The following is a 23,697-nucleotide window of genomic DNA, read 5'->3' on the forward strand; positions in this document are numbered from 1 at the left end:
GATGCTGTGTGCATGCACAGTATCCTAAGGGAGGTTGCACGAGCAACCACTACAAGTGGTTAGAGCATCTGTACAGACTGTGTGAAAGGCCTTAGGTTGGTTGTTGATAAAGCGTCCTGTGTAGAAGCTGTCTAGTACACGCAAGGCTGTTCCTGGCATCTAGGGTGATCCACCATTCTTTGTTCCTTATACTTATTTTTGCAGTCATTGGTATTTTAAAGGCGGCCAGAGCTCTGTTTCTTAGGGATGCTGAATCATACCTCTGTTATATATATATATATATATATATTGTGTTGTTTTTCTGGAATTGTGGAATACAGAGCTCCTCCCTGCAAGCATACATCCAAGTCTGTCGAACTGTATCTTCAGGTTGCTTGTTGGCTTTCTGTCTGCATACAAGGAAGTACGGCTGTCTTGGGTTTTCTTTCTCTTATCTCTCCCCCCCTCCTGCCCTGGATCTCCTGTACCCATAAAGTAAACAGCGTTCCTACACTTTGACAAAAGTCTGACCGGCTTCCATAGCTTTGTAATGGTTATTTTTTTGCCTTCTTTACATTAATGCCAAAGCCACTTTTCCTTAGTTGTCATCTGGCTTCTCGGTTGCTGTAGCTGCTGAAATGGAAAAGTAACAATCGGAAAGCACATCATATATTTTTAGCATTTGACGTGACGCTAGGACATTTGGAAACATGGGAGAGGCTGCTTTGTGTGTGACGAGTCAGGGCTTCCATGAAGGGAAGGGGGGCTCTGGAAAGAGTTGACCTTTTTTTTTTGCAAACCAGATGCACCGGAGTGTTTTAGCCCTGCAGCCGCTGCCCTGCTCTTGGCGCTTTTGGGAGTCTATTGCCTCCAGCAAGGTGATCTGGAGATGCAGGACGAAAATACCCTTCCCTAAATAAATTAATAAATTAAGGTAGCACTTTTATTTTGCGGGGGAAGGGAGCTGTGTATCACACACTCTCCTTTTTCGTGATTCTAAGACTCACGGGCTTCTCCTGCAGTCCCGTCTGGCATGGATGTCCAGTGGCCGGCACAGGCAGTAAGGCATTCTCTCCGCAGGAGGCGCCAGTCCCATCACGCTTGCTGTGCTAATGTTAGACTTCAGCAGGCACCAGGAGTCATGAGTTCATCGGCTGATTTACACAGCAGGGGGGTGGGGGAGAGAGGAGATGGTGGTGAAATGATTCCCTCTGGGTTCTGAATCCCAAAGCAAAACCCATCTCCTTGCTCCTCCTCTTTCCCCACAGTTCTGCTGCGAGATTGCTTAGCTGGGTTTAATGATGTGGCTGCTTCAGCAGATTTTTTTTTTATTTGGAGTGCTTTGTACCTGCCAGTGACATAAATAGCTCAGGCAGTTCACACCGCATCCCGTGTCTATCCAGAACGATGCTCCACTTCTTAACCTGAAACTTAATAGCATGCAAAGCAAAATGGGTAACGTGATGCCCATTTTTATTGTCTCTTTATTTATTAAAACGTTTTATGCCCTTGTGGTTCAAGGCAGCTTACAATAATAGTTAAAAAAAAATTTCCAGTTACACTCGGGATAAAATGACAAACCCCAAATCCTCCCTCCCCTTAAAAGATGCCTGCCATTCAAATCCTCTCAGAAGCCCCGGCAAACCCTGCAGAGCCTCTTGAAGCTCTCCAAGGAGGGGGCTCTCCTCCCACCTCTTCAGGTAGCCCGTTCCACAGAACAGGAGCCGTGATGGGAAAGGCCCGGGACCTGGTCTGTGCCCTGAGTGGTGGAATGGCCAGCTGCTGGCTGCTTGGAGACTAAAGTTGGAGCAACGGGACACAGAAAGAGGCGGACAGATGTCTGTGTCCCTCATCTCAGGCCTTGTCTGCCTTCTTGCAATGACTTCATTTTTTAATTTATTTTAAAAATCTGGTATTTCAGCAAAAAAAACCTTGCAAAATCACACAGGGCTGAAGGGAGATGTCTAACTCTTGTGGTTGTATCACAGATCAGAAATGTGATATTGGTTGCATTCATCAGCTGCCTAAATTGCGTGTGCAGGAAAATGCATCCAGAGACTGGTCGAATGTTACTTTACTGAAAGTAAGCAAGTTTCTGCCTATGACTAGTACCTGGCTGAGAAACTGCTTACGACACACTTCTTAGCTAGTCTCAGCTGCTGAGAGAAAAGTGGTTATACTTTAATAATTTTGACTTCATTAAAAAAAATCAAGTTACTGTCCTTGTAGCTGTTAAAATAAACTTGAAAGACAATGGTGGTGCAATGTTAAAGCGGGGTGGGATGGTGTCAAGGAGTCCAAAGCTGAACCCTGTGGGTCCCCAGGGGCTGTTGTACATGAGGAACCAATCCTTCCTTTATTTTTTAAAAATTAAATGAAGTTTAATTTCTGTCAAAATGAAAGATTTAATCTACAGGCAACACAATGCTCTAAAGCCATACAGCGGGAAAACGAGAACACTAGCTTAACTAACACATTTTCATAAGCTGTATTAGATAGCACAAACCTTAAGTTCAAGCGTCAAAGGCCATAGCTCAGGTGTTCTCTATGTTGCTGTCTGTTGCAATATAAGCATGTTATTGTCCAGGCCTTCAGTCCATCAGAATCCAAGCTATCTTCCTTTCTCCAGGCTCTTAGCTCAATTATAGTTTTTGGCCAAGCAGCATCAGGTGATACTGGCACCCAATCAGGACACAGCCTTGCTGAAACCCTCTAGAAAATTGCTCCATTTCTTCTGATTCCCCCCCTCCCCCATCCTGTGGGCCACAGGTTCTCATGAAGAATTTCAGAACACATGGTCAAGATTCTATCAGTGGTTAGAAGAAAATAAGATATAAACTTCTGGCTTTCTAACCTAAATAAACAGACTTATGAAATATAGTTTCAACTATTAATAAAAGGTTTATAAGGTATATAAGATGAAAAATATAAGACTTTTAATTATGAGGTCAAAGAAACTGAAAAAGGAAAATCACATGATTGTAACTCCCCTATATATGTTGTTTGTTTGTATGTTTGTTTCTGTTTATTAAATTAAAAAATCTTTTAAAAAAGAGAGAAGCTAATTACCACATTCTAGCTCTGGCCTTGAAGGTGATATGGTCCATGTAGGCCGAGAGACCAATTAGAACACCTACAGGATGGAACAAGCCTGTTACCATTCACATTAACCCTTGAGGGGGGCCAGGGGTGCTTTGCCTCACAGATGGGCGAGTTAGGATTTGCCTGAATGGATTTTCAGTGCCCTGCATGGAATAGATAAATCAAAAGATGTAAATAGAATGTTGCCTTCTAATTCACAAGATTGCCAAAATAATCCAAATTCTACCATAAAGTATCACATTACAGAAGGGAATCCAGTGCAACGTACATATGTTCTGAATAGACACATTATTTCTTTTGGGCGTGGGCTGACATTGTCCAGCCTTTACTGCAACTCAGCCCCCACCCAAATGTCAAGGTCTTTTTTTCTGCATACCTTGGCAAAATTAGTAGTGTGTGCAGGGGAGCCTGGTTGCCTGTACACGTGTGGCATTTGTCTCTCTTTTAAAAAATCCAAAGAGTTGTTTACAATACCAGTAGGGTGACTATCAGGTGTGCTGAAAACATACCAGGAGCAGCAGACAGGCACAGTGACACACTGGGAACAAAGTAGTACTACTGTATATGTTTTCAACTACAAAGGCTGCTTCATGCATTACAAAATTCCTACACAGAAACACTTCCAGATAGTAAAGAATATGTAATTGACATGAGACAATTACAGAGTGAGAATTGTTTCATGCATGAGCTGTGTGGCTTCCAAGAGTGTGGACATGGCCTGTTTGTGTTGCAGAAACCTCGTGTGTGCAATAATTACATGCCATTTGTGATCCCTACACAGAATCTTCCTTGCAGTAAATAAGAGATGTCCAATTCCAGTAACCTTTATTGGCATAACAATAGCTTTAAGATAAGAGATGTCATGAATGTTGTGGTGAATGCATTTTACTGTCAAATGTCCCTGGTTTGATGGCTGCAATTAGGGTGAGATGATCCCCTGATTTGTGTGGTTAAGTCTGATAGCATTTAGTTGCTGGGAGTATGTGAATGCAGCCAGTCAGAACAGTCCTTGCTCAATTTCAGTTCAATTCAGTCAGCCTTTATTGGCATATAAGAATTAAAATGAAGATACAAAAGGAATAAAAATAAGAATATATTACAGTGCAATTAGATAATATCTTCAATTATTTCTGAAGCTTCTCCTGGCGCAGCTTTATGGCAAGTTGTAAGAACTTTGCCACCTTCACAGTTATATCAGAGGAGGAATCATTCAAAGGGCAGTAAACCTTGTAGGAATCGGAGAAGCCCATCATATTAGCTAAAACAGAACTTAGATATTTAAAACGAATATCTACATAGAAAGAACAATAGAGGGAAACATGTGTGATTGTCTCAGTGCAATTGGTGTTACAGTGTCTAGCCGAATATGCTGTCTTTTTAAATCTGCCATATAAAATCACAGATGGTGTGGCATTAAATCTAGCTAAAGAAAAAGCTCAGTGTTGTTGTACTTGCAGAGATTATAGGTGTGGGGCCACACGACCTGTGGGATCTCCAGACTCAAAGGAGAGTAAGTTTTATTAGCCATACTATATACGTTTTGGAGTTCAATATCCAGAGTTCTGCGTTTGATCATTTGATATGCACCAGTTAATGGGTGCATAGACAATGAGTCCAGATGTATACCCATAGCAGTGATTTCCCCCTCAATACGAGCTAGCCAGCTTGACATTTCAGACTGAGAGCATTTGATGGATAAGACTCAAGGAATCAGAGTCATAGCGCAGACACAGCCCGTATTTAACCGTCATAAGCCACGCCCTAGTTTCAAGAAAATTTAATCCAGTTTCTAAGCAAAGGGCAGCATAGGGTACACAATAAGGCATACCCAGCATTTTTTGTAGAAATTTGAACTGGGCACGTTCCAAAGAATGATCAGGTGCACTAATTGGTATGCCATCTAGTAACTGTGGCAAATTGGAACTAATGCAGGAATGAAGGAATGCCAGGCTAGCAGTTACCGTTGTGTTCAACCAGTGATCCAGGAGCTGGAGGCGTTTTTCAGTACATCCTGACTGCCTCATTTGTGGTTACGTTTGTTAGCAGAGACTGGCAGTTGGTCACCTGGTAGCTCAGTCCATCTGATCTGGAACTCTGTCTCCAAATGCACACCCATGCGTCAGAGCCAAACTGGGCACATTGTCCTGCAAAAGTCAGGGTTCTCCAGACTGACTTAGGCATGATGTGGGGGGAACTAATGTTTCCAGGCGCTCTAGGGCCCAGTTCAGCTTGGATCCCCTGTGTGAGGAAGGACTTCAGCCTTCCCCACCAGACTGTTTTCCTGAGCTGAAACTGCCATGAGGGAGGCACTTTTGGCCTGCTGTGGGGCTGCATTTGTGCTGACTGCAGCACGTGCAGCACGTGCAGCCCCATAGTGGGACTAACAAGGGCCCCTTGTGGCAGTTTCGGCTTGGGAAAATGAAGCAGGGGAGAAGGCTGAAGTCTCTACTTTCCCCGTGCCATGCTCCTGAGCCAAATTGTGTCCCAGAATGCTTGGGAGAATTAACTTCTCTGATGTCACATCTGTCTGAGAGTCATGTTGAGGAACCCTTAACTGGTGGCAGATGTGACATCTAGCTTCCCTTATTCATGCACCTCTGCTACAGTCTCCTGTGCTTAGTTTTTAGTCTTGGTCTCTTTTGTGCAGTTAGCAGCTAAACCAGTCAGGGATTACTTCATGGCCTTGAGGAGGCCTGAATGTTTGTGTTTAGCTGCGCCAGTCTTAAACATTCAGAAACCACATGGGAGCATGGTATTGCAGGAACTAAAAGGTGAGGTTAGAGCAGTTCTTATTTCTCAACAGTCACATCAATCCTCATGACATCTCTGAAACCCCAGAGGCTTGCCTTGAAACTTATCTAGTCAGAAGTACAAGGAAAATGGGAATTGGTTCCTCTTTTTCTTTTTCTTTTTAAATTAAGCTTGCGTTTATCTGGGGTAGAACTTGGTCACGGTTATTTCTTTTCTGGCAGTCGTGAGGATGGTGATGATACCTTTCATTCCGCGGAGTGTAAGGTTACCATGTGTCTGCTTTCATCTGTATTGCCTTTCCACTTCCAGTTAAAAATCTGTCCGCTGAACAAACATTCCTTCAGTGGCTAAACTGGAAACTGTGTGTGTGTTCATTCCTATTTGGTTGATTTTTGCCATGCATACTTTTATCCTTTTTCTCCTAAACTCCTGAGGTTTCATCAGGCATTTACACAGATTTAAACTGTAGGTGTTAGATTCTTGCTTTTAAAAATCAGCACCTGATACCATATTCCATTGTTTTCTACTCTTGCACAGAGTAACGGAATATTCATAACTTTCATTATGGTGATTGAGCTTTTGTGCAGTCATTCACATCTCCACTTAGAAGAATTTGGGATTTCTGGATTAGGAAATAATAGCTTTGGGGATGCTGGAGAGTCGAAAACTCCACCAGCCTTTTTGTAAATCCAGTATGAAGCTGTGTGTGTTTAACATCTGTTCTCACTTCTTTGTAGGAATGGTGGACCCATTTGTGGCTCAATGAGGGCTTCGCTTCCTGGATTGAGTATCTCTGTGTAGACCACTGCTTTCCGGAATATGATATCTGGACCCAGTTTGTCTCTGCTGATTATACACGAGCCCATGAACTTGACGCCTTAGACAACAGTCATCCCATTGAAGTGAGTGGCAGCTGCAACCCTTCTCTCTCAGCTTGCCCAGTTTTCTCCCATGGTCCTTCTTGGTAACGGGAGAAACAGCAGTCCATCACAGTGCAGAGGCAAATGAGAGCCAGTTTGGTGTAGTGGTTAAGTGCGCAGACTCCAATCTGGGAGAACCGTGTTTGATTCCCCACTCCTCCCCTTGCAGCTGCTGGATGGCCTTGGGCAAGCCATAGTTCTGTCAGAGCTGTCCTTGAAAGAGCAGTTCTCTCAGAGCTCTCTGAGCCCCACCTACCTCACAGGGTGTCTGTTGTGGGGAGGGGAAGGGAAAGGAGTTTGTAAGCCGCTCTGAGACTCCCAAGTGAAGGGCGGGGTATAAATCCAATCTCCTCCCCCTCCAAACGGGACTTAGTCCTGTGACGTTGATTAGTATTCTCTCCGAGATTGGAAAGCAAGTACAACCTGTTCTCTTGACTATTTGCTCTTCTCGCCCAGGTGAACGTAGGCCACCCATCTGAAGTAGATGAAATATTTGATGCGATTTCTTATAGCAAAGGAGCGTCGGTCATTCGCATGTTGCACAACTACATTGGCGATGAGGTAAAAATGTATAATTTCTCTGCTGTTGTCTTGAACTTTCTTTCTTTGGGTGCAAGAGGGGAGTGTGCGGGCACACTTTGGTAGGCAAGTGCATGTGTCTTGTTGCATCAAATCAAGGTCGTCTAAGTCCAGCACTGAATTACCATCAGCAGCAAACCAGTTGTTTCTGGGGGTTGACATGCAACACAAAGGTGGCTGGCCCCCTTCTTCTGTCCCCTCCCAGACATCTGGCACACAGACATTTTAAAATCTAACACAGTTCAGACTCAGACACGGCTTGAATAAGCCTGTAATTATTTCAGTATAAATCCCAACTGAAAGAACCAGATGCAGCTGCTAACAACCTGCCAAAGATACTTTCTGGAAGCGAACGAAGTTTGAGTCTGTGGCATCTTTCTTGGTCTTAATTTAAACTTACACCCAGAATTAAACTTTGTTGGTCGTAAAAGTCTGAAGCAACAGAACAGTGTTTGAGTCCAGTGGCACCTTTAAGACCAACGAAGTTTAATTCTGGGTATACCAACACGGCTACCCACCGGAATCTATCTTTCTGGAAGTGGGTAACATTTTAAGTAGATGTTGGAAAGCCAATAGATGTGATCGGCCATGTTTCAGATTTACAGAGTATTCCACAATGTGGGCACCATGTCGGGGATGGCATTATTCCATGCACTGATAGCTCATGTATCCTTAAAAAACGGGGTATAACGTAGCACCCCCACTACTACGGATCTGAGGAGGCTTACAGTTAATCCCTGCAAGGATCTTGGGAGCTGCCTCTGAATTTTGGAGAGGATGTCTGTTTTGGGACTGATTTATATGGTCCTAGGAGCATGGAGATCCCTTCTGTACAATGGCACTAAAAATCATCCAGTTTGACTCTTGGTACCCCTTTCAAGTAATTCATTTGTCATGGGCGAGAAGTCTTTGTTTGTTATGTCCTTGGATGTGAAGTTGCTTTTATGCCTGCAACCATCATTCTTTCCCATGTTGTGTAAATAGTTTTACAAGGAAAGAAGGCACTATGTGGCCAAGTTAGCTCGTAGTGCCACTCTCTACCAATCATTTGAGTGTTCCAGTGGCAAGGCTCCATAACGAGGAAAGTATGCAGGGGGTTGGGTCCTGCAACTCTCTTCTACTAACGATGGCGCCTTCCTTCAGTCCAAAGAGTCTTTTTCGTGTCAGCAGAAGACTTCTTGCACCAGAGGAGAGCACTCTCATGAATGGGATGGTGCTGTAGGGTCCAGCTCAGAATTTTGGCTTTGAGTTTAAAATCCTTGGATTCTGTTACTTTTACAAAGGCTTCACACAGTCCCCGTAATCACCTGATTGGTTACTCAATACATCGACTGATAGATGACTGTGATGAGATATAGCTGCAAGTCTTGGGCTTCCATGGATCCCCTCCCCAGTGTAGAACAGCTGATGTGACAGGCTCTATCCCACTCTCTCCTTTTATGTCTTCGCAGCACACTTGCCTTTATTCAAAGTAGGCCTTACATACTCAGATTTGATTGTACTGCATTAAAAGAAGTCTTGAAAGTGCCCTTTTACAGCAATTGAATTTCAAAGAGCTGTTCATAAGTGCCTCTTCTAAAATTAGCTAATTTAATAAATATTTATAGATCTCTCTGCAGTGAGAAGGAATAATAGTTTTAGTATAAAACAGCCCAGAAAGTAGATTTTTAATTGAAATCGATGTTGGAAAATGTAGGGGACTTACTCTTTAGCTGTCCTCTTTGGGCTTTTATTTATTTATTTATTTTCGATTTATCGATTTCGATTTATAGGCCGCCCTCCCCGCAAGCGGGCTCAGTTTCAGAGCTAAGCGGGCTCAGTTTCAGAGCTAAGTCCTAAGGCTTATTATGAAATTAGTGTTTTGTGTGGGTTTATCAGTGGCTACTGCATCAAAAGACTCTGTTGTGAATGCACGTTCTGCTGTTTCTGAAAAACAGAAGCAAAAAGCATGGTTAGCAGTGCATGTATGCTGTTTTTCTGCAGCCGTATGTCTAATTCAAAATGGCACATGTTGGTATAATGTGTCTGATATAGGGAGATTATGGGGAGCGATGTTTGGAGAGGGTGGAGTTGGAGGGAGGATATATCACTTTCGGGCGATACCCAAGGCTGCTTTCCCAGTGTCTGTGGTTTTTAACCATAGAGACTAGGGGAAATTCCTACAGTGTCACTATATGGAGGCCATCTTTCCTCCTGCTCTTTGGTTCCTTGGGGGCAGGAAATTGAGGTTGGAGACAAGTAACTCCCTGCCCTTGGCATGTAAACAGGAAGGCTAGCTTGGTACCAACTAAGAAGCCATCCTAGTCCATCAGAGGATGCTGGATGAGTTCGACGTTGGCTTGTCCAGCAAACCTGGCTAACTCTTGAAAATGACTGTGTTGGAGGGAAGATCACTTTAAGTTTTTGATACACTGACGATCTAAGTTTTTGAGCTTTATCTTGAAAATGTATTCCTAGGACTTCCGGAAAGGAATGCACTTGTATCTTACCAAGTTTCAGCATAAGAATGCAGCTACAGGTAACTTACTTTTTGTTTTCTCCTCCTTGCTGATTCCTCTTTGCATTCATCCCTCCAGCTCCCCAGCAGTCCATGTCAGAGAGAACCTGGCCTTTGGTAACCAGTTTTGGTTGGCAAACAGCTTTGCTATATGTAGGAACTGTCTGAAATGCAGGGAATTTGAGCAAATAAGTAGTTTCCACTAAATCACAAATGGTGTTAGACCATTCTAACAATCCTGACCACCTATCAGTGGGCTACATTTGCTTTTGGGGGGAAACGTGCCCAGTTCTGAATTAGCTTAATTGTTGTTCACTCCTGGCACCCTCCCTCAGAGTAAACTGATAATTCTGTCAAGCTTTGTACTAACTTACATTAAAAAAGAAATGTATGGAATTGAATGTCTTAAGAACAGTAGGAACAGATGTGTTCCTATGGCTGGTCTTCTGCTGTTGTGTTCATTCAGGGCCCTGCAGGACCTTTCACAGTTCCTCAGGGCTTTTCACAGTTCTGCAGGGCCGCGAAAACAGAGCTCTTTCACCAGGCATTTAGGTAAGGAGCTGTGTTATCATCTATGCCCTGTGCCAATTCTATTTCCAGCCTGAGCTCGCTGATAGTGGATGTACCGCTGAATGCACTTTACCACAGCTATACCACCATCGTTATGTTAATGGTTTCAATAACTTTTGTGTATTTTATATGGATATTTATATTGTTGTCTTATCGTTTCTTATGGAAGCCGCCCTGAGCCTGCCTCGGTGGGGAGAGTGGGGTAAAAATCAAATAAATAACAATAGTAATTACTATTATTTTTATGTCATGCCAGCAGCGGGCTAGGTGTTGTACAGAACAGATTTGAAATGCGTCTGCCTAAAGCCAGGGGTGTCAAACATGCGGCCCGGGGGCCAGATCAGGCCCCCGGAGGGCTTCTGTCAGGCCTGCAGTGGAACTGGCTGTCTTCTGCTTCTTCTTCCAGTTCTGCTGCTGCTGCATCATCATAGGTTTGCAGCTTACAGATACACACTTGAACAGCATACTCAAGATTGCAACACCATAGACATTTTGATGTAATACTTCAGAGCAAGAGGTGTCAATTATCAGACACTGTTAAATAAACAAAATATTGCAAGAGTGCTAATGTTTTAAGCATGTTTTCATTTTAAGTAAAAAAAAAACCTTTGTGTTTGTGTCCTTTCTAAAGTTTATATCTCCACTACCTGGCATTACAATTTATGACACACGTGGCCCGGCCCAACAAGGTCTCACTTATGTCAGATCACGCCCTCGTAACAAATGAGTTCGACACCCCTGGCCTAGAGGGTTTGCATAAAGCAGCGATTCTCAGCCTTTTGGATATGGTGTCCCATCCAGAGCTGGCCCAAGGCTTTTTTGACCCACTAGGTGAACTACGACCTTTGCAGCCATCTAGTTTAGCATTCCTTTTTTTACTGTGGCTAACCAATAGAAGCCAGCAAACAATCACACAGAGGGCACGGCTGCCACACTGTGAACCTCAAGCAAGTGGTATTCCGGCACACACAGCCTTTCATATGGAGGTTCCATTCCAGCCTTGGACCACCCTCTCCTTTTCCATTACTCTCTATAATCTCCCTAAGATTCTCACTCACTCCTAGTGGCCATCAGGACACATTTTATTTGATCAACATGTATATACAGTGAGCGGGGGGAAAGGAAGATACTGTTCCCAGGGTCAGGTCGTGGTTTCCAAGGTATAAAAGAGGGCAACAGAAAAGGCATGGGGGGCTGTTAGGGAGGGCTGGCCCATGACCGACTTGCACAGGCTTCGCCACCCACTTTTGGGTCACGACCCACAGGTTGGGAAACACTGCCATAGACTTATTTGTGGAACTTTAACCCTGTAACTTTCTTTACAGGAGCCAGTTTGGTGTAGTGGTTAAGTGCGTGGATTCTAATCTGGGAGAACCGGGTTTGATTCCCCACTCCTCCACTTGCAGCTGCTGGATGACCTTGGGCAAGCCATAGTTCTGATAAGAGCTGTCCTTGAAAAAGAGCAGTTTCTGTCAAGAGCTCTCTCAGCCCCATCTCCCTCACAGGGTGTCTGTTGTGGGGAGGGGAGGGAGGGGAGGGGAAAGGAGTTTGTAAGCCGCTCTGAGACACCTTTGGGTAGTGAAGGGCAGGGTATAAATCCAATCTCCTCCTTCTCCTCTTCCTCTTCCTCCTCCTCCTCTTAGCACCCTTTGATTAAGTGGTTAAGTGTGTGGACTCTAATCTGGGAGAACCAGGTTTGAGTCCCCACTCCTCCACATGCAGCTGCTGGATGCCCCTGGGCAAGCCGTAGTTCTAACAAGAGCTGTCCTTGAAAGGGCAGTTCTTGAAACAGCTCTCTCAGCCCCACCTACCTCACAGGGTGTCCAATCATCTCCTGCTCCTCCTCCTCTGCCGCCGCCACAGATTTGCCAACAGTTCTCTGTTATATGTTGCAAGCTCTGTTCCAAGCAGATTGCTAGTCAACCAGTACACTTCCAAATGGGCTCTCTGGTTAAGATCCAAAGGGCTGCTTTTTCATGTCGAAAAGTATGGGCATGCCCTGTAGAACTCCTTTTTAAAAATATTTTTAATTTGAGCAGCTTCTTGGGTCACAAACTGCCTTTGAAAGACCTTTCAGTTTTAGTCATGCAGCAAGAATGGTGTGTGTGTAGATTGTTCATCAAATGAAGCCCCAAAGTTCTCTTGGACTTGTGGGAACTAATTGTGTGGTTCTTTGCACCCCGGCCTCTGATTGCCCAGGGATAAGGCTAGGGTGGGGAGAGCCGCTTCCACAGCAATTACTTTCTGTTGGCAAGTGTATAGCGGCTTGGGCCCAGTTCAGATGTTATCTTTTTGCAAACATAGGAGCCATTTCCTTATGTGCCGATAAATGTACTGGCTGCAGTCCAGAGAACTGAAGCATGGCTGGGACCCGTTGAAATCAGTGGAATGTAAGCACTGAACTCTGGGTTTAAATGCAATAGACTTCTCAACTGGATGTCTAGGTGTATGGCTGACATATCTGGATTGTTCCTGTTGTCTGTGTTTGAATGTGTGTGGGGTCTGACTTGGGCAGAAACGGGGAGTACACTGCCCTGAATACGTGGGTGGAAGGGCAGATTAAAAATGTGACGGATGAAACTAGGGAGACCCAGAGTAGGAAGGTGGGATAGGTGGGCGGGCAGATTCTGAGCACATAAGCAGGCTCAAAAAAGGGAGGAAGAAAATCAGGAAAATCGGGGAAGTTCAGAGATTAGAATGAGGCGTAGGTAAAGAATATCAGCTGGAGTTGAACTGTCCTGGCAGCAGTTTTGGGAGATCAGCATCTATGAAACCAGATAAGCAGAAGGGTTGCTGATTGGCCAGCCGGAAAGAAACAAATCTCTCCTTATATATAATTGAATAGTGGGTGCCAAAGTTCTAATTCTAAAATGCACTCCCTTAGTGTATGGCTGATGGCACTGCTCCTCAGCATATATCGCCACCAATCAGAAGGCAAAGCCCGGGTCCCGCCCACACCACAACTGCTGCGACAACCTGGTCTTTTGCATATGGAAGCTGATTGGACCACTCCATTCCACACCTCAAACTCCCCCCCCCCGCAAGGCAGTCCCAGATTCATGTTTTAAAAGCAGACTGACACTGTTTGCCCAAAGCCAGAGCACTCTCCCAGAGCCTCTTTCTAGATCCCGTTGTATTTATTTCCACAACGGGCCTTATTTCTAGTGAGAAATAATTCACTTCCTCAGTTAACTATTTTGAGTTTCAGAGACCTGACAGACCCACGTGGTGCCAGTTCTCACACTGTTTTGCTGGAGCAGGCACAATTCCCACGTCTGCATAGCATCCCCGTTGGCTTTATAGATAAGCAGACAGCAATAACTGCATGGGGATGGTTGTCACTTGATTGACTACAGAAGGGAGTTGAGCTCTGGCCTGGAATTATCTTTCTTCCTGGGTATTCTGGAAGTTTTGAGGCAGGCTTTTCGAGGTTGGAAGCTATCTGCAGTGAACGGTCTGGTTGGACAAGCACCACTATGAATCCACGTGGTGGGATTTTACAACCTCAGATCCCCATCTGCGAAGTAGGAATAACAGCAGGATGCCTTAGCAAGAGTGCGGGGTCGAGAGCAATGTTCGCTCTATGTTGAGTTAGTGTGAACTAGCTCACAGTTTTTTAGCCTCCGGCTCACACATTTTTGTCTTAGCTCAGGAAGGGTGCCCCCAGAGCAAACTAATTTATGCAGTAGCCGAATCGCTCGCTCATGCCAGTAGCTCACAAAGTAGAATTTTTTGCTCACAAGACTCCACAGCTTAGAGGGAGCACTGGTTGAGAGCGTGGGTGAACAAAGTTTAGAAAACACTCAAGCAGGTTCTGGAGACGCGGCATACGAATCCCTTAATGCATTAATCAAAGTGCTGTAGTCACAGGGCTCTTTTTGTAGAAAAAGCCCAGCAGGAACTCATTAGCATAATAGGCCACACCCAACAACAGGAACTCATTAGCCTATTAGTCCACAACCCTGACAGCACAGCTCATTAGCACATTAGGCCACACCCCGTGTTACCAGAAGTGTGGTCATCCAGCCACACCCACCTTTTGCTTGTTATCTGTTTACCTTGTTTGTGGTCAAAACCCAGGGCTTTTTTGTAGCAGAAACTCCTTTGCATGTTAGGCCACACACCCCTAATGTAGCCAATCCTAATGAGTTTCTGCTGTTGGGTGTGGCCTATTATGCTAATGAGTTCCTGCTGGGCGTGGTCAACTTGGGAGCCAGCCGGAACTCCGTTCCTGTGCATTCCTGCCTTCCTGCCCAAAAATAGCCCTGGCTGTAGAAGTGATTAACACTGCCCTGCCAGACTCCTGGACGGCCCAGGCTAGCCCAGTCTCATCAGATCTCAGAAGCTAAGCAGGGTTGCCTCTGGTAAGTACTTGCATTGTGGGCCACCAAGGAAGTTCACGGTTCGTAACTCAGAGACAGGGAATGGCTAACCACCCCTCCGTTCATCGCTTGCCTTGAAAACCCTATGAGGTCGCCTTAAGTCTGTTGCAGCTTGGCAGCACTTCCCACCACCATCAGAATCCTAGAAGGTCACGTGGCGGCATCTCCCTGGCAAAACTTTTATTTATTTTTTGTCTTTAGTGGTAGGAGTGGGTGTTGTTTTAACTCACATTGTTTTCCTGTCTGCAGAGGACCTTTGGGAAAGCCTGGAACACGCTAGTGGTAAACCAGTCGCCGCTGTGATGAGTACATGGACCAAGCAAATGGGGTTTCCTCTTGTTTATGTGGAGGCAGAGCAGGTAGGTATTTGAACAGTATGCAAGGGCACCTTCTGACTTCGGTGAGGGCTCGGCTCAGGCAGCGTGTCAACCCATGTCCTCGAAGCGTAGTTTAGAAAGCTTACAGCTTTCAGACATGCAAGCTGCGGTTATAGACTGGTTGTCCGCTTTCCTTTTTCCGTATGCTTTGCGCGCTTCCCTTTTCTGTGGGGGTAGATGCCTCTGGGGGTGGAAGCAACAACTGAAATGCTCCCTTTTGTCAGCTTAAGGACCACAGTGAATTATAGCTAGCAAACACGTTTCAAATAGGGTTGCCAGGTGATGCTGACAAGCTGGTGGGGGGACTTACCAGGAGCCTCCGGGAGAGGGAAATCCAAAGCGAGCTCTGGGTGAGCTGCCATCGCATTTAAACGGACTGTGTTCCTTTTAAATGCTTTCTCGCCGTTGGAAATAATGGAGGATGGGGGCACCTTGTTTTGGGGCTCATAGAATTTGGACCCCTTGGTCCATCCTTTTTGAAACGTGGGGGGGGGGTTGAGGAGAGGCATTAGCAGGTATGCTGAAAATTTGGTGCCTCTACCTCAAAACACACACACACACCCCGCCCCATATACCCATGGATCAATTTTCCGGTCTCTATACGGTATAATGGAGCATCCAGCAGCTATTCCCCCACCCCCACCCCACGGTACTTTCTGATAGCCCTGAAGTGGGGGGAGGGGCTCCAGACCAGGGGAATCTCCTGCCCCCAGCTGGGGATTGGCAACCTGAATTTCAAAGCATAGTTTCTAATTCTGGTCTGCAGGCTTATCGCAAACGATGACCTGTCAGTTTGCACATTGTACCAACCTATACCGGTACTTTCTAAACCATAGTTTGGCATGATACCTGAACTGGGTTTGTCTTTATGGGTAGGCACCCCTGAACAAACCTAATATCTACTTAGGGTAGAAATTAGGCTTTTCCCCCCAAAAAACCTTGCATAAATATTTAATATGTATATTTTTTACTACAGAATCTGAGGTTTCATAGAATTTGGAATCAAGAGGATGAGGCTTGAAAATGCAGGGTGGGAAGGTCTCACGTGTTATCAACGGCTTTTGTGCCCTGTAGTCGTGTAACCTGGGTAATAAGCAGATAAAAATGGAGGAGGGGGGGGGAATGTTTGTGCTACCCTGGGCTCCTTCGAGGAAGAGTGAGGATAAAAATGTGTATGGATTTCAGTCGCATCGTTTGAAGCCACTAGACGGAGTGTTGTTTTTAAAGAAATATGACTGTTGATAGGACTCACGACATGTATTCTATACTTTAAAAATAACAATTCTTTCTAAACTGTGCAAAAGTGTGCATTATTCTGTGGCTCTGTTTTGAATTCTGAAACAACTGGAGTCAGAGGAAAACGCAGGGTACTCAAACTAAGTGAGGGTCTATGACTCAGTAGCAGAGCATGCACTTGGCATAGCAGAAGGTCCCAGGTGGTTCAATCCCCATCACCCCTAGTTAAAAGGATAAGACAGGAGGTGATATGAAAGACCTCTGCTTGAGACCCCGAAGAGCTGCTGCCAGTCTGAATAGACTTGAGTATTGATGGACCAAGGGTCTGATTCAGTTCAAGGCACATGTTCACATGTTCATGGTGCTGAGTTTGATGGATCAACGGTCTGATTCAGTGTAAGGCAGCTTCAGGTGTACACTTGGAAACGATGTTCATGGATTCTTTCACTAAGCACGTGCCTATCTTCAGGACTTCAAAATATGTTTCATGTGCTTAGTGAAAGAAGGAGTAACTGAATAAAGGGGTCAGGATGTGGAGGCTGGTCTCTAGACCTCTTTAAAATTGACCACTAAGGTAATCAGAGAGCCGAATTCTGCACCACATACTACGTTCTTGGGTTTTGCTTCACATTTCGTCTGGTACATGGGATTATGACGAGTGAACTAGCTTAACCACACGTGGAAGACTGTTTATTACTTAGATGTGCACTGAAGTGCGTCAGTGTAAATAACTGTAGATGGCTTTGTAATAATCTGTAGCTCTTGTTACGCCAGCCGTAGTCACTGACTCATTCTGTTGCGACTGAGTGAGGGTGTTCTACGTTCCCTGCCTTTCATTGTTTTGTTCCTAATTCCTGGTTCTTGGTTTACAGAAGTAGATGATTAGATAGTAGATCTAAACAATCCCTTGTATATTACTTACTGTACACATGCATTCTTCACTGCAGTGAATATTGCGTTTTTATTATTGTACTGTCACGCATGCACCTAAAATAATTAAAAAACGGAGGGAAATGTAAAGTGTATGTAGAGGTATCACAACCAGCTCCCTCATTAGACAACATTTTCAGAGAAGTCATAACACAAAATCCTTGGACTGCAAGCATTTATATGCTTTTAAAGTGCATACAGTGGTGCACTGAGCATTTTAAAATGGCTGCCGGCTAATCTGGGACAGCCAGTGGGGCCTCTGTGAAAGCCAAGCACAAATTCACAGAGTACGTGCACCCAGGCCACCAGTTGTTCCTTTGTGTCATTCTGATGAAGACTGAAGGCTCTAAAGTTAGGAGAATGTCTCTGAATTGCAGACAGTAGACCTTCATTTTGCTTTCATTGCCTTTGATAGCTTGTGTCGTCTCTTAACTTAAACCAAAGAATTAAATTAGGCACTGTTTAAGTCTTTCCTCATGCTATATGCTGTAACAGCTCCTTGGTATGGCTTTGCAAATAGTTACTGTGTGATGTGTGTTAACTGTGGCAAATTTTGCTTAATTTGACAAGTAGGGTGCAGTGGGGGTCTCAAATCTGCCCGGAGGTTATGGCAGAAGTGCCATCTCCTTAAATCCTAGATGGGAGTTGTCTGTAGTTACTCAGTAGAGAGAGTCTTGCTCAAAGGTCCCCTTCTCCCCATCCATCCTTCAGGTGGGCGACTCAGTTTCCAAGATCTGGTGCCGTCTTTTCGATCAGGCTGAAGATTAGCATGAACGTTGTCCTGTTTTGGCTCTGGAAGTGACTTGGCCATAAAAGCCTGCCTAGAATATTCCTGTGCTGGGAAACCAGCTTGGAAAACAAGGAGATCTGGTGATTTAGGATTAACTTTAGGAGTAGCTTTCGAAAGCCAGTGTAGTGGTTTGTTTTCGTTTTTTAAAAAAACTATATTTTATTCAATTTTCAATTATCCATTTGCAATAAATAATATCAGCATTATATAGGATGAGTATACATCAACTTGATCATTTACAAGGGAACATTCTAATAATAGATAAAAATACATCAGCTTAACCCTTTAAAAGAGAAGTCTAGCCTTCATAAACTTAGAATTAACACATTGTCAACATTTACCACAGATGAAGATTGTCTATTACATCTGGTATTATCTCTCAAGAAACTAGGTAGGCTAAAATAGGTATCCATATGCTGGTAAGTTCATTATACCCGCCATTAGTTTTGGTTGGTTTCATTATGTCTGATATTTTTTCCATTATGTATAAATTCCATAACTTCTTATACCATAAGTTCAAGGTTGGTTTACTTTCTCATTTCCATTTTGATGCTATGGTCGTTTTTGCTGCTAATAACAGAAAAGAGTGGTTAAGAGCAGTGACTCTAATCTGGGTTTGATTCCCCACTCCTCAGCATGAAACCTGCTGGCTGGCCTTGGGCCATCACAGTTCTCTCAGGCCTCTCTCAGCCCCACCTGCTTCACAAGGTGCCTGTTGCAGGGAGAGAAAGGGAAGGTGATAGTCGGCCATTTTGAGGCTCCTTAAGGTAGAGGAAAACGGGGTATAAAAAAACTACTCTTCTTCTTTAGCTTTGTTTGCGAAAAGAGTACATTTCCAGGTGATGGGACCCATCTAGTGCATTTGAAGTCTCACTTCCTTATGTTCAAGGCCCAGCACCAGCGCTGTTGAATTAAACTGTGGATCAAGCTGGGCCAGCGAGCACCCTAATTTAGCATCCTTATTTCTGTGGCTTTTCCCAGGCATTTGAAATGCCTGACACCCCCCAGTCTTAGATGTTGTCTGTCTTTACGATACAGCACATAGCAAGGGGAGGTGCCATGGCTCGGTGGTACAGCATCTGCCTGCAGAAGGTCCCAGATCCAATCCCCTGCATCACCAGCTAAAAGGATCCGTTGTAGGTGATGTGAAAGTGCACTGCTTGAGACCATGGAGAGCCACTGCCAGTCAGAGTAAACAAGACTGACCTTGATGGACCAGTGGACTGACCTGATAATGAGGCAGCTTCACTTAGAGAGGGGCCACGGCTCAGAGACAGAGCATCCACTTTGTATGCAGAAGGTCCCGAGTTCAATCCTTGGCATTTCCAGTTAAAAGGATTGGGAAGGAGGCAGTGTAAGAGATCTTTGCCCGAAAGGTCTTTGCCTGGAGAGCATCTGCCAATCTAAGACAATTCTAATACAGACCCTGATAGATCAATAGTCTGACTCAGTATAAGGCAGCTTCATGTGTGCATGGTAACCTGGACGGGATCCCCAGAAGTAGGAGAGAAAAATATAGGAGGTTGGAGTGGGGAACAGCAAAAATGAAGGAGATGGGCAAGGAGAGGTGACTCGACAAGTCTTAGCTTACCAAGTCTGATGTGACCTGTGAAAATGGGGAAATTGGGTCCTTGCCTCCGCAGACGAGTTTTGGGCCATGTGTTACAAGGCACACTCGGAAGCCTGTGAATACTATTCTGGTTTCTTGTTCTCCGCTTCAGCAAGAAGACGACAAAGTGTTGAAGCTAGTCCAGAAGAAATTCTGCGCCAGCGGACCATACAGTGGTAAGGCGATGGCTAAATAGCAGGAGCCAGGTGGCGCATCAAATTGTACGTGACACCAGCCGTTCCGCGAATCAGCCCTTGCACTGTCAGTTTGTGCAGGCAGGTGTCCTTTTGAGGATTTAGATGTTTGAAATAACTTAACTTTGGGGTGGCGGGTGGGGGGGGGGAGAAGATAACAGCCTGAATTTCTTTGTTTTTAATTTTTAAAAATTCTTTTTTATTCTTCTAGTCTGCATATTTTAATCAGGGAGACTAAAATACATTTAAAATTGCTTTACCGTGGGTTGGATCCTACAGGTTCGTTCTGTGATTCCCCACCCTATCCTCGTGCAAGGAATCCTTGTCCTGCCATAAGGAGTTTCTTGCATGGGGTGGGGGGAAGCTTCCTCCTGCTGTGGGAAACCACAGCTATCAGCGGAAGGGATCTGCGGGATCCAGTCCAGTGTATTAAGGCCTTCTGTTTCCAATGATGACTCGTATAAGCCTTTCCAGAGGTCAGCAGAAAAATGGATTCACACAGCGGTCCTAGAAAATTGGGTGTCAAAAGGATTCCACAGGGTCTCTCTGCTGCCTTCATGTTCTAAACAAACTAAACATTTGGCCCTTGCCGGGCAAGTCATTAGACCCCTGGTTGCCTTGAGATACCACTAATCTGTGGTTGAATCTGCAGCTCGAATCCTTATTGCATTGTGAGGTTAGACATAACCGAAAAGCTTTCTAGCCCAACCCATACCTGACCCAAATCATCCAGACTGCAGTCATTTCAGGTGGCTCACTGCTGGTGAATCAAACCTAAAAAGAATATGTCGCAGTGTTCCCTCTAAGCTGAGTTAGTGTGAGGTAGCTCACAGTTTTTTAACCTCCAGCTCACAGATTTTTGTCTCAGCTCATGAAGGATGGCTCCAGAGCAAGCTAATTTACGCAGTAGCCAGATTGCTCACTCACAACTTTAATGCCAGCAGCTCACAAAGTAGAATTTTTGCTCACAAGACTCCACAACATAGAGGGAGCATTGGTCACCAGCAGCCCCATAGCTAGGGAATTTTTTGGGAGGGGGCCTTGGGGGCCCCGCCAGCTAATTAAATGAAAGTACAGTGCAGGTGGTAAGTTGGAGCACTTTGGGGGCAGCCCAGGAGGGAAGGGGCTCAGAAGAAACACTAGGGGGGCCAGGCCCCATGGGCCCCATGTTAGCTATGGGCCAGGTCACCAGCCATTTGGAGTGGGTGGGAATGACCTTCCTTGTCGCAAGTATGGTTCTCACAGATCCTTGGTATGAGAGAGGGAAGCATCCAAGAAGTCGTCTGGGGGGAACTTTTCTAGAAGCCCAGATGGTAGTATGTGGCTCACTCTAATGCCAAAGAGAATGCACATAGACAGATCCTTGGTATGAGAGAGGGAAGCATCCAAGAAGTCGTCTGGGGGGAGCTTTTCTAGAAGCCCAGATGGTAGTATGTGGCTCACTCTAATGCCAAAGAGAATGCACATAGACATGTATGAAAATTAGCAAGTCTATTGCAGGGGAGTCTTCATTTGCACAGCCTTCTGTGGAGATAGATTCAGCTGGGTATCCGTGTTGGTCTAAAGCAACAGAACAAAATGTGTGTCCAGCGGCACCGTTAAGAACAACAAAGTTTTGTGCAAGATATAAGCTTTCGTGTGCATGCACACTTCTTCGGATACTCCTTCAGAGCTGAAGGAGTGTGCGTGCACACTAAAGCTTATGCCGTGAATAAAACTTTGTTGGTCTCAATGGTGCCGCTGGACTCGAATTTTGTTCGTTTGCGCACTGTGTTTCTCCTTCCATCTGTTCATGGGTTTGTGTCTTGACGTCACGAACATAATGAGAAGCTTTAGTTGCTGAGGCTAGCCATGTTGACCTTCAGTTGAGCTGCTTCGATTCATGTCCCAGTAGCACATTAGTGACCAACAAGATTTTCAGAGTATGAGCTTTTGAGAGTCATCAAAGCTCCCTTCATCAGATACTTCCTCAGGTGGTATGTGACAAAGGAAGCGTTGACTCTCAAAAGCTTACAGCTCAAAAATCTTGTTGATCTACTTAGGTGCTGCAGGACTTGAATTTACTGAAGAAGCTTTAGGTACCTTTATAGAGCCTATTCAGGAGGAGGGAGCATCTTTTACCCTTTGGGCACAGGAACACATCACTGCTTCCTTCCCCCACCTGTTGCATCACTCATTTGTCATGTGGAGGGATGTCCCATAGTCCCTTACTTTTGTTTAAGCAGCTGTTCTTTCTGATAACCAAAACTCCCCCCCCCCAGAGGAGTGGAGATCAAGACCAGCTCCTGAAATGTTCACACAAACAAATGCAGCAGTTAAGAGTATTATTCCATTTCAGTGACGAGGGAGGCTATGTTGCCCTCTCATCTTATCTCTTCTCGGGTACAATTAAAGCATTACATTAGCAGCATGGTAGTCGCTAGGGGTTGGAATTATGCAAGATGTGCAAAATAGAAGCTGTGTGGTTGCATTGTGGAAGCACGGGTTTTAAACACACATGCACCCCAACCGTCTTGTTTTCCAAGCACACGTGGTTAAAATGGGTGAAACCGTATTGCAACCCCATCGTCTGCTTTATGCAAAAAAATAAAAATTGCATGGTTCCACTGCTCAGTGGCTCCTGTGCCACTAAAGCAACTTTAGCGAAAAGAGTAAGACTTGGAAGCACGTTAAACCAAAGCGATTGCTCAGTGGCATGCAACCTAAGTGACTTGGGGGAAAGTGGTTGAAGAGTTATCCACTCTTTTTGAGTTTTCCAAGGTAAAATGGAAGCAACGCTCATAGAGCCGCCATTCTGCAAACATTTAGCATTCGTGTTTCTAGCAAAATGCTTTACAGGTTCTCTAATGCTTTGTTAAATATTATTTTTCTCCTCTTGCATTGTCACTGCAAATGTGCTGGCTTTTGAGGTAGCATTTGTAACGTTACCGCTATAAATCCGGTGTGTGGGCGGGGGATTTCCTTGAACCGGGGAAGCAAACAGTGGCCCATATCTTGCCTTGTTCTGTCAGGTGTTCTTCTCTCTCCTTCTTTCGTATAGGGGAGGATAACCCTCTGTGGATGATTCCGATCAGTATCTGTACGAGCGAAGACCCAGCCCATGTCAAAATGCAAGTGCTGATGGACAAGCCCGAGTTGACCTTGGTTCTGAAAGACGTTAAGCCTGAGCACTGGGTGAAGGTGAGCCAATTTCAAAAGCGAGATGCTCCTTGTAAGGGAAGATAGAAGATTGTAATGATGTCCATTGACACCTGGTCAGCAACTGAAATGACTACAAGGGCAGATAGAGCAGGTAGATTTTGCTTGGTCGTCCCCTTTAAGAGAACTCCACACTGCCCCAGCCACCCAGCCAGATGCTGCCTCAGTTTTCCATTTGCAGCTAGCATTAGGCCAGCTGCTGTTAACAGCTATTAATGTTTGTCTCCTTAATTTCCCATCATGGATTTCCAACTTAAAAAAAAAAATTGATACCTCGAAAAGGCAGCTGATGACCTGAGCAGGGGCTTGATCTTGGGTCAGCGAACTAGTTGGTATGCAGTCTCTGTAGTGGTTCCCAGCTTGTGGAGCAGACTGCCAGAGGAGGTCAGGAAGGCTCCCATGAGCTTTCCACAGAATGTGCAAAACAAAAATGCTTGAGAGCATTTTGACAAAGGAGCATTTTGGTAAAGGAGCACAGAACTGTAGTGGAATGGACTAGTTCAGGAGGGTGGCTTGTAATGGACTAGGTTTGTAGTCTTGAAGGTATCATCTTGCTTTTAGGACCTTGTCCTCTACCTTTATA

At 44.9% G+C, this 23,697-nt stretch overlaps 1 protein-coding gene across 1 annotated transcript in view; it reads left to right on the top strand.

Moving 5' to 3' along the window:
• The window catches only part of NPEPPS (aminopeptidase puromycin sensitive), a 120,934-nt gene that overhangs the window by 72,727 nt on the left and 24,510 nt on the right, over nt 1-23,697 (top strand). The window contains exons 10-15 of the mRNA XM_015412462.1: nt 6,570-6,734; nt 7,209-7,313; nt 9,789-9,849; nt 15,030-15,139; nt 19,835-19,898; nt 22,957-23,096. Coding sequence (XP_015267948.1) covers nt 6,570-6,734; nt 7,209-7,313; nt 9,789-9,849; nt 15,030-15,139; nt 19,835-19,898; nt 22,957-23,096 — 645 coding nt within the window. The remainder of the gene's footprint in view (nt 1-6,569; nt 6,735-7,208; nt 7,314-9,788; nt 9,850-15,029; nt 15,140-19,834; nt 19,899-22,956; nt 23,097-23,697) is intronic.

The sequence above is a fragment of the Gekko japonicus genome, unplaced genomic scaffold (genome assembly GCF_001447785.1).
Source record: "Gekko japonicus isolate JY-2015 unplaced genomic scaffold, Gekko_japonicus_V1.1 scaffold8, whole genome shotgun sequence".
In the NCBI taxonomy this organism is placed as follows: domain Eukaryota; kingdom Metazoa; phylum Chordata; class Lepidosauria; order Squamata; family Gekkonidae; genus Gekko; species Gekko japonicus.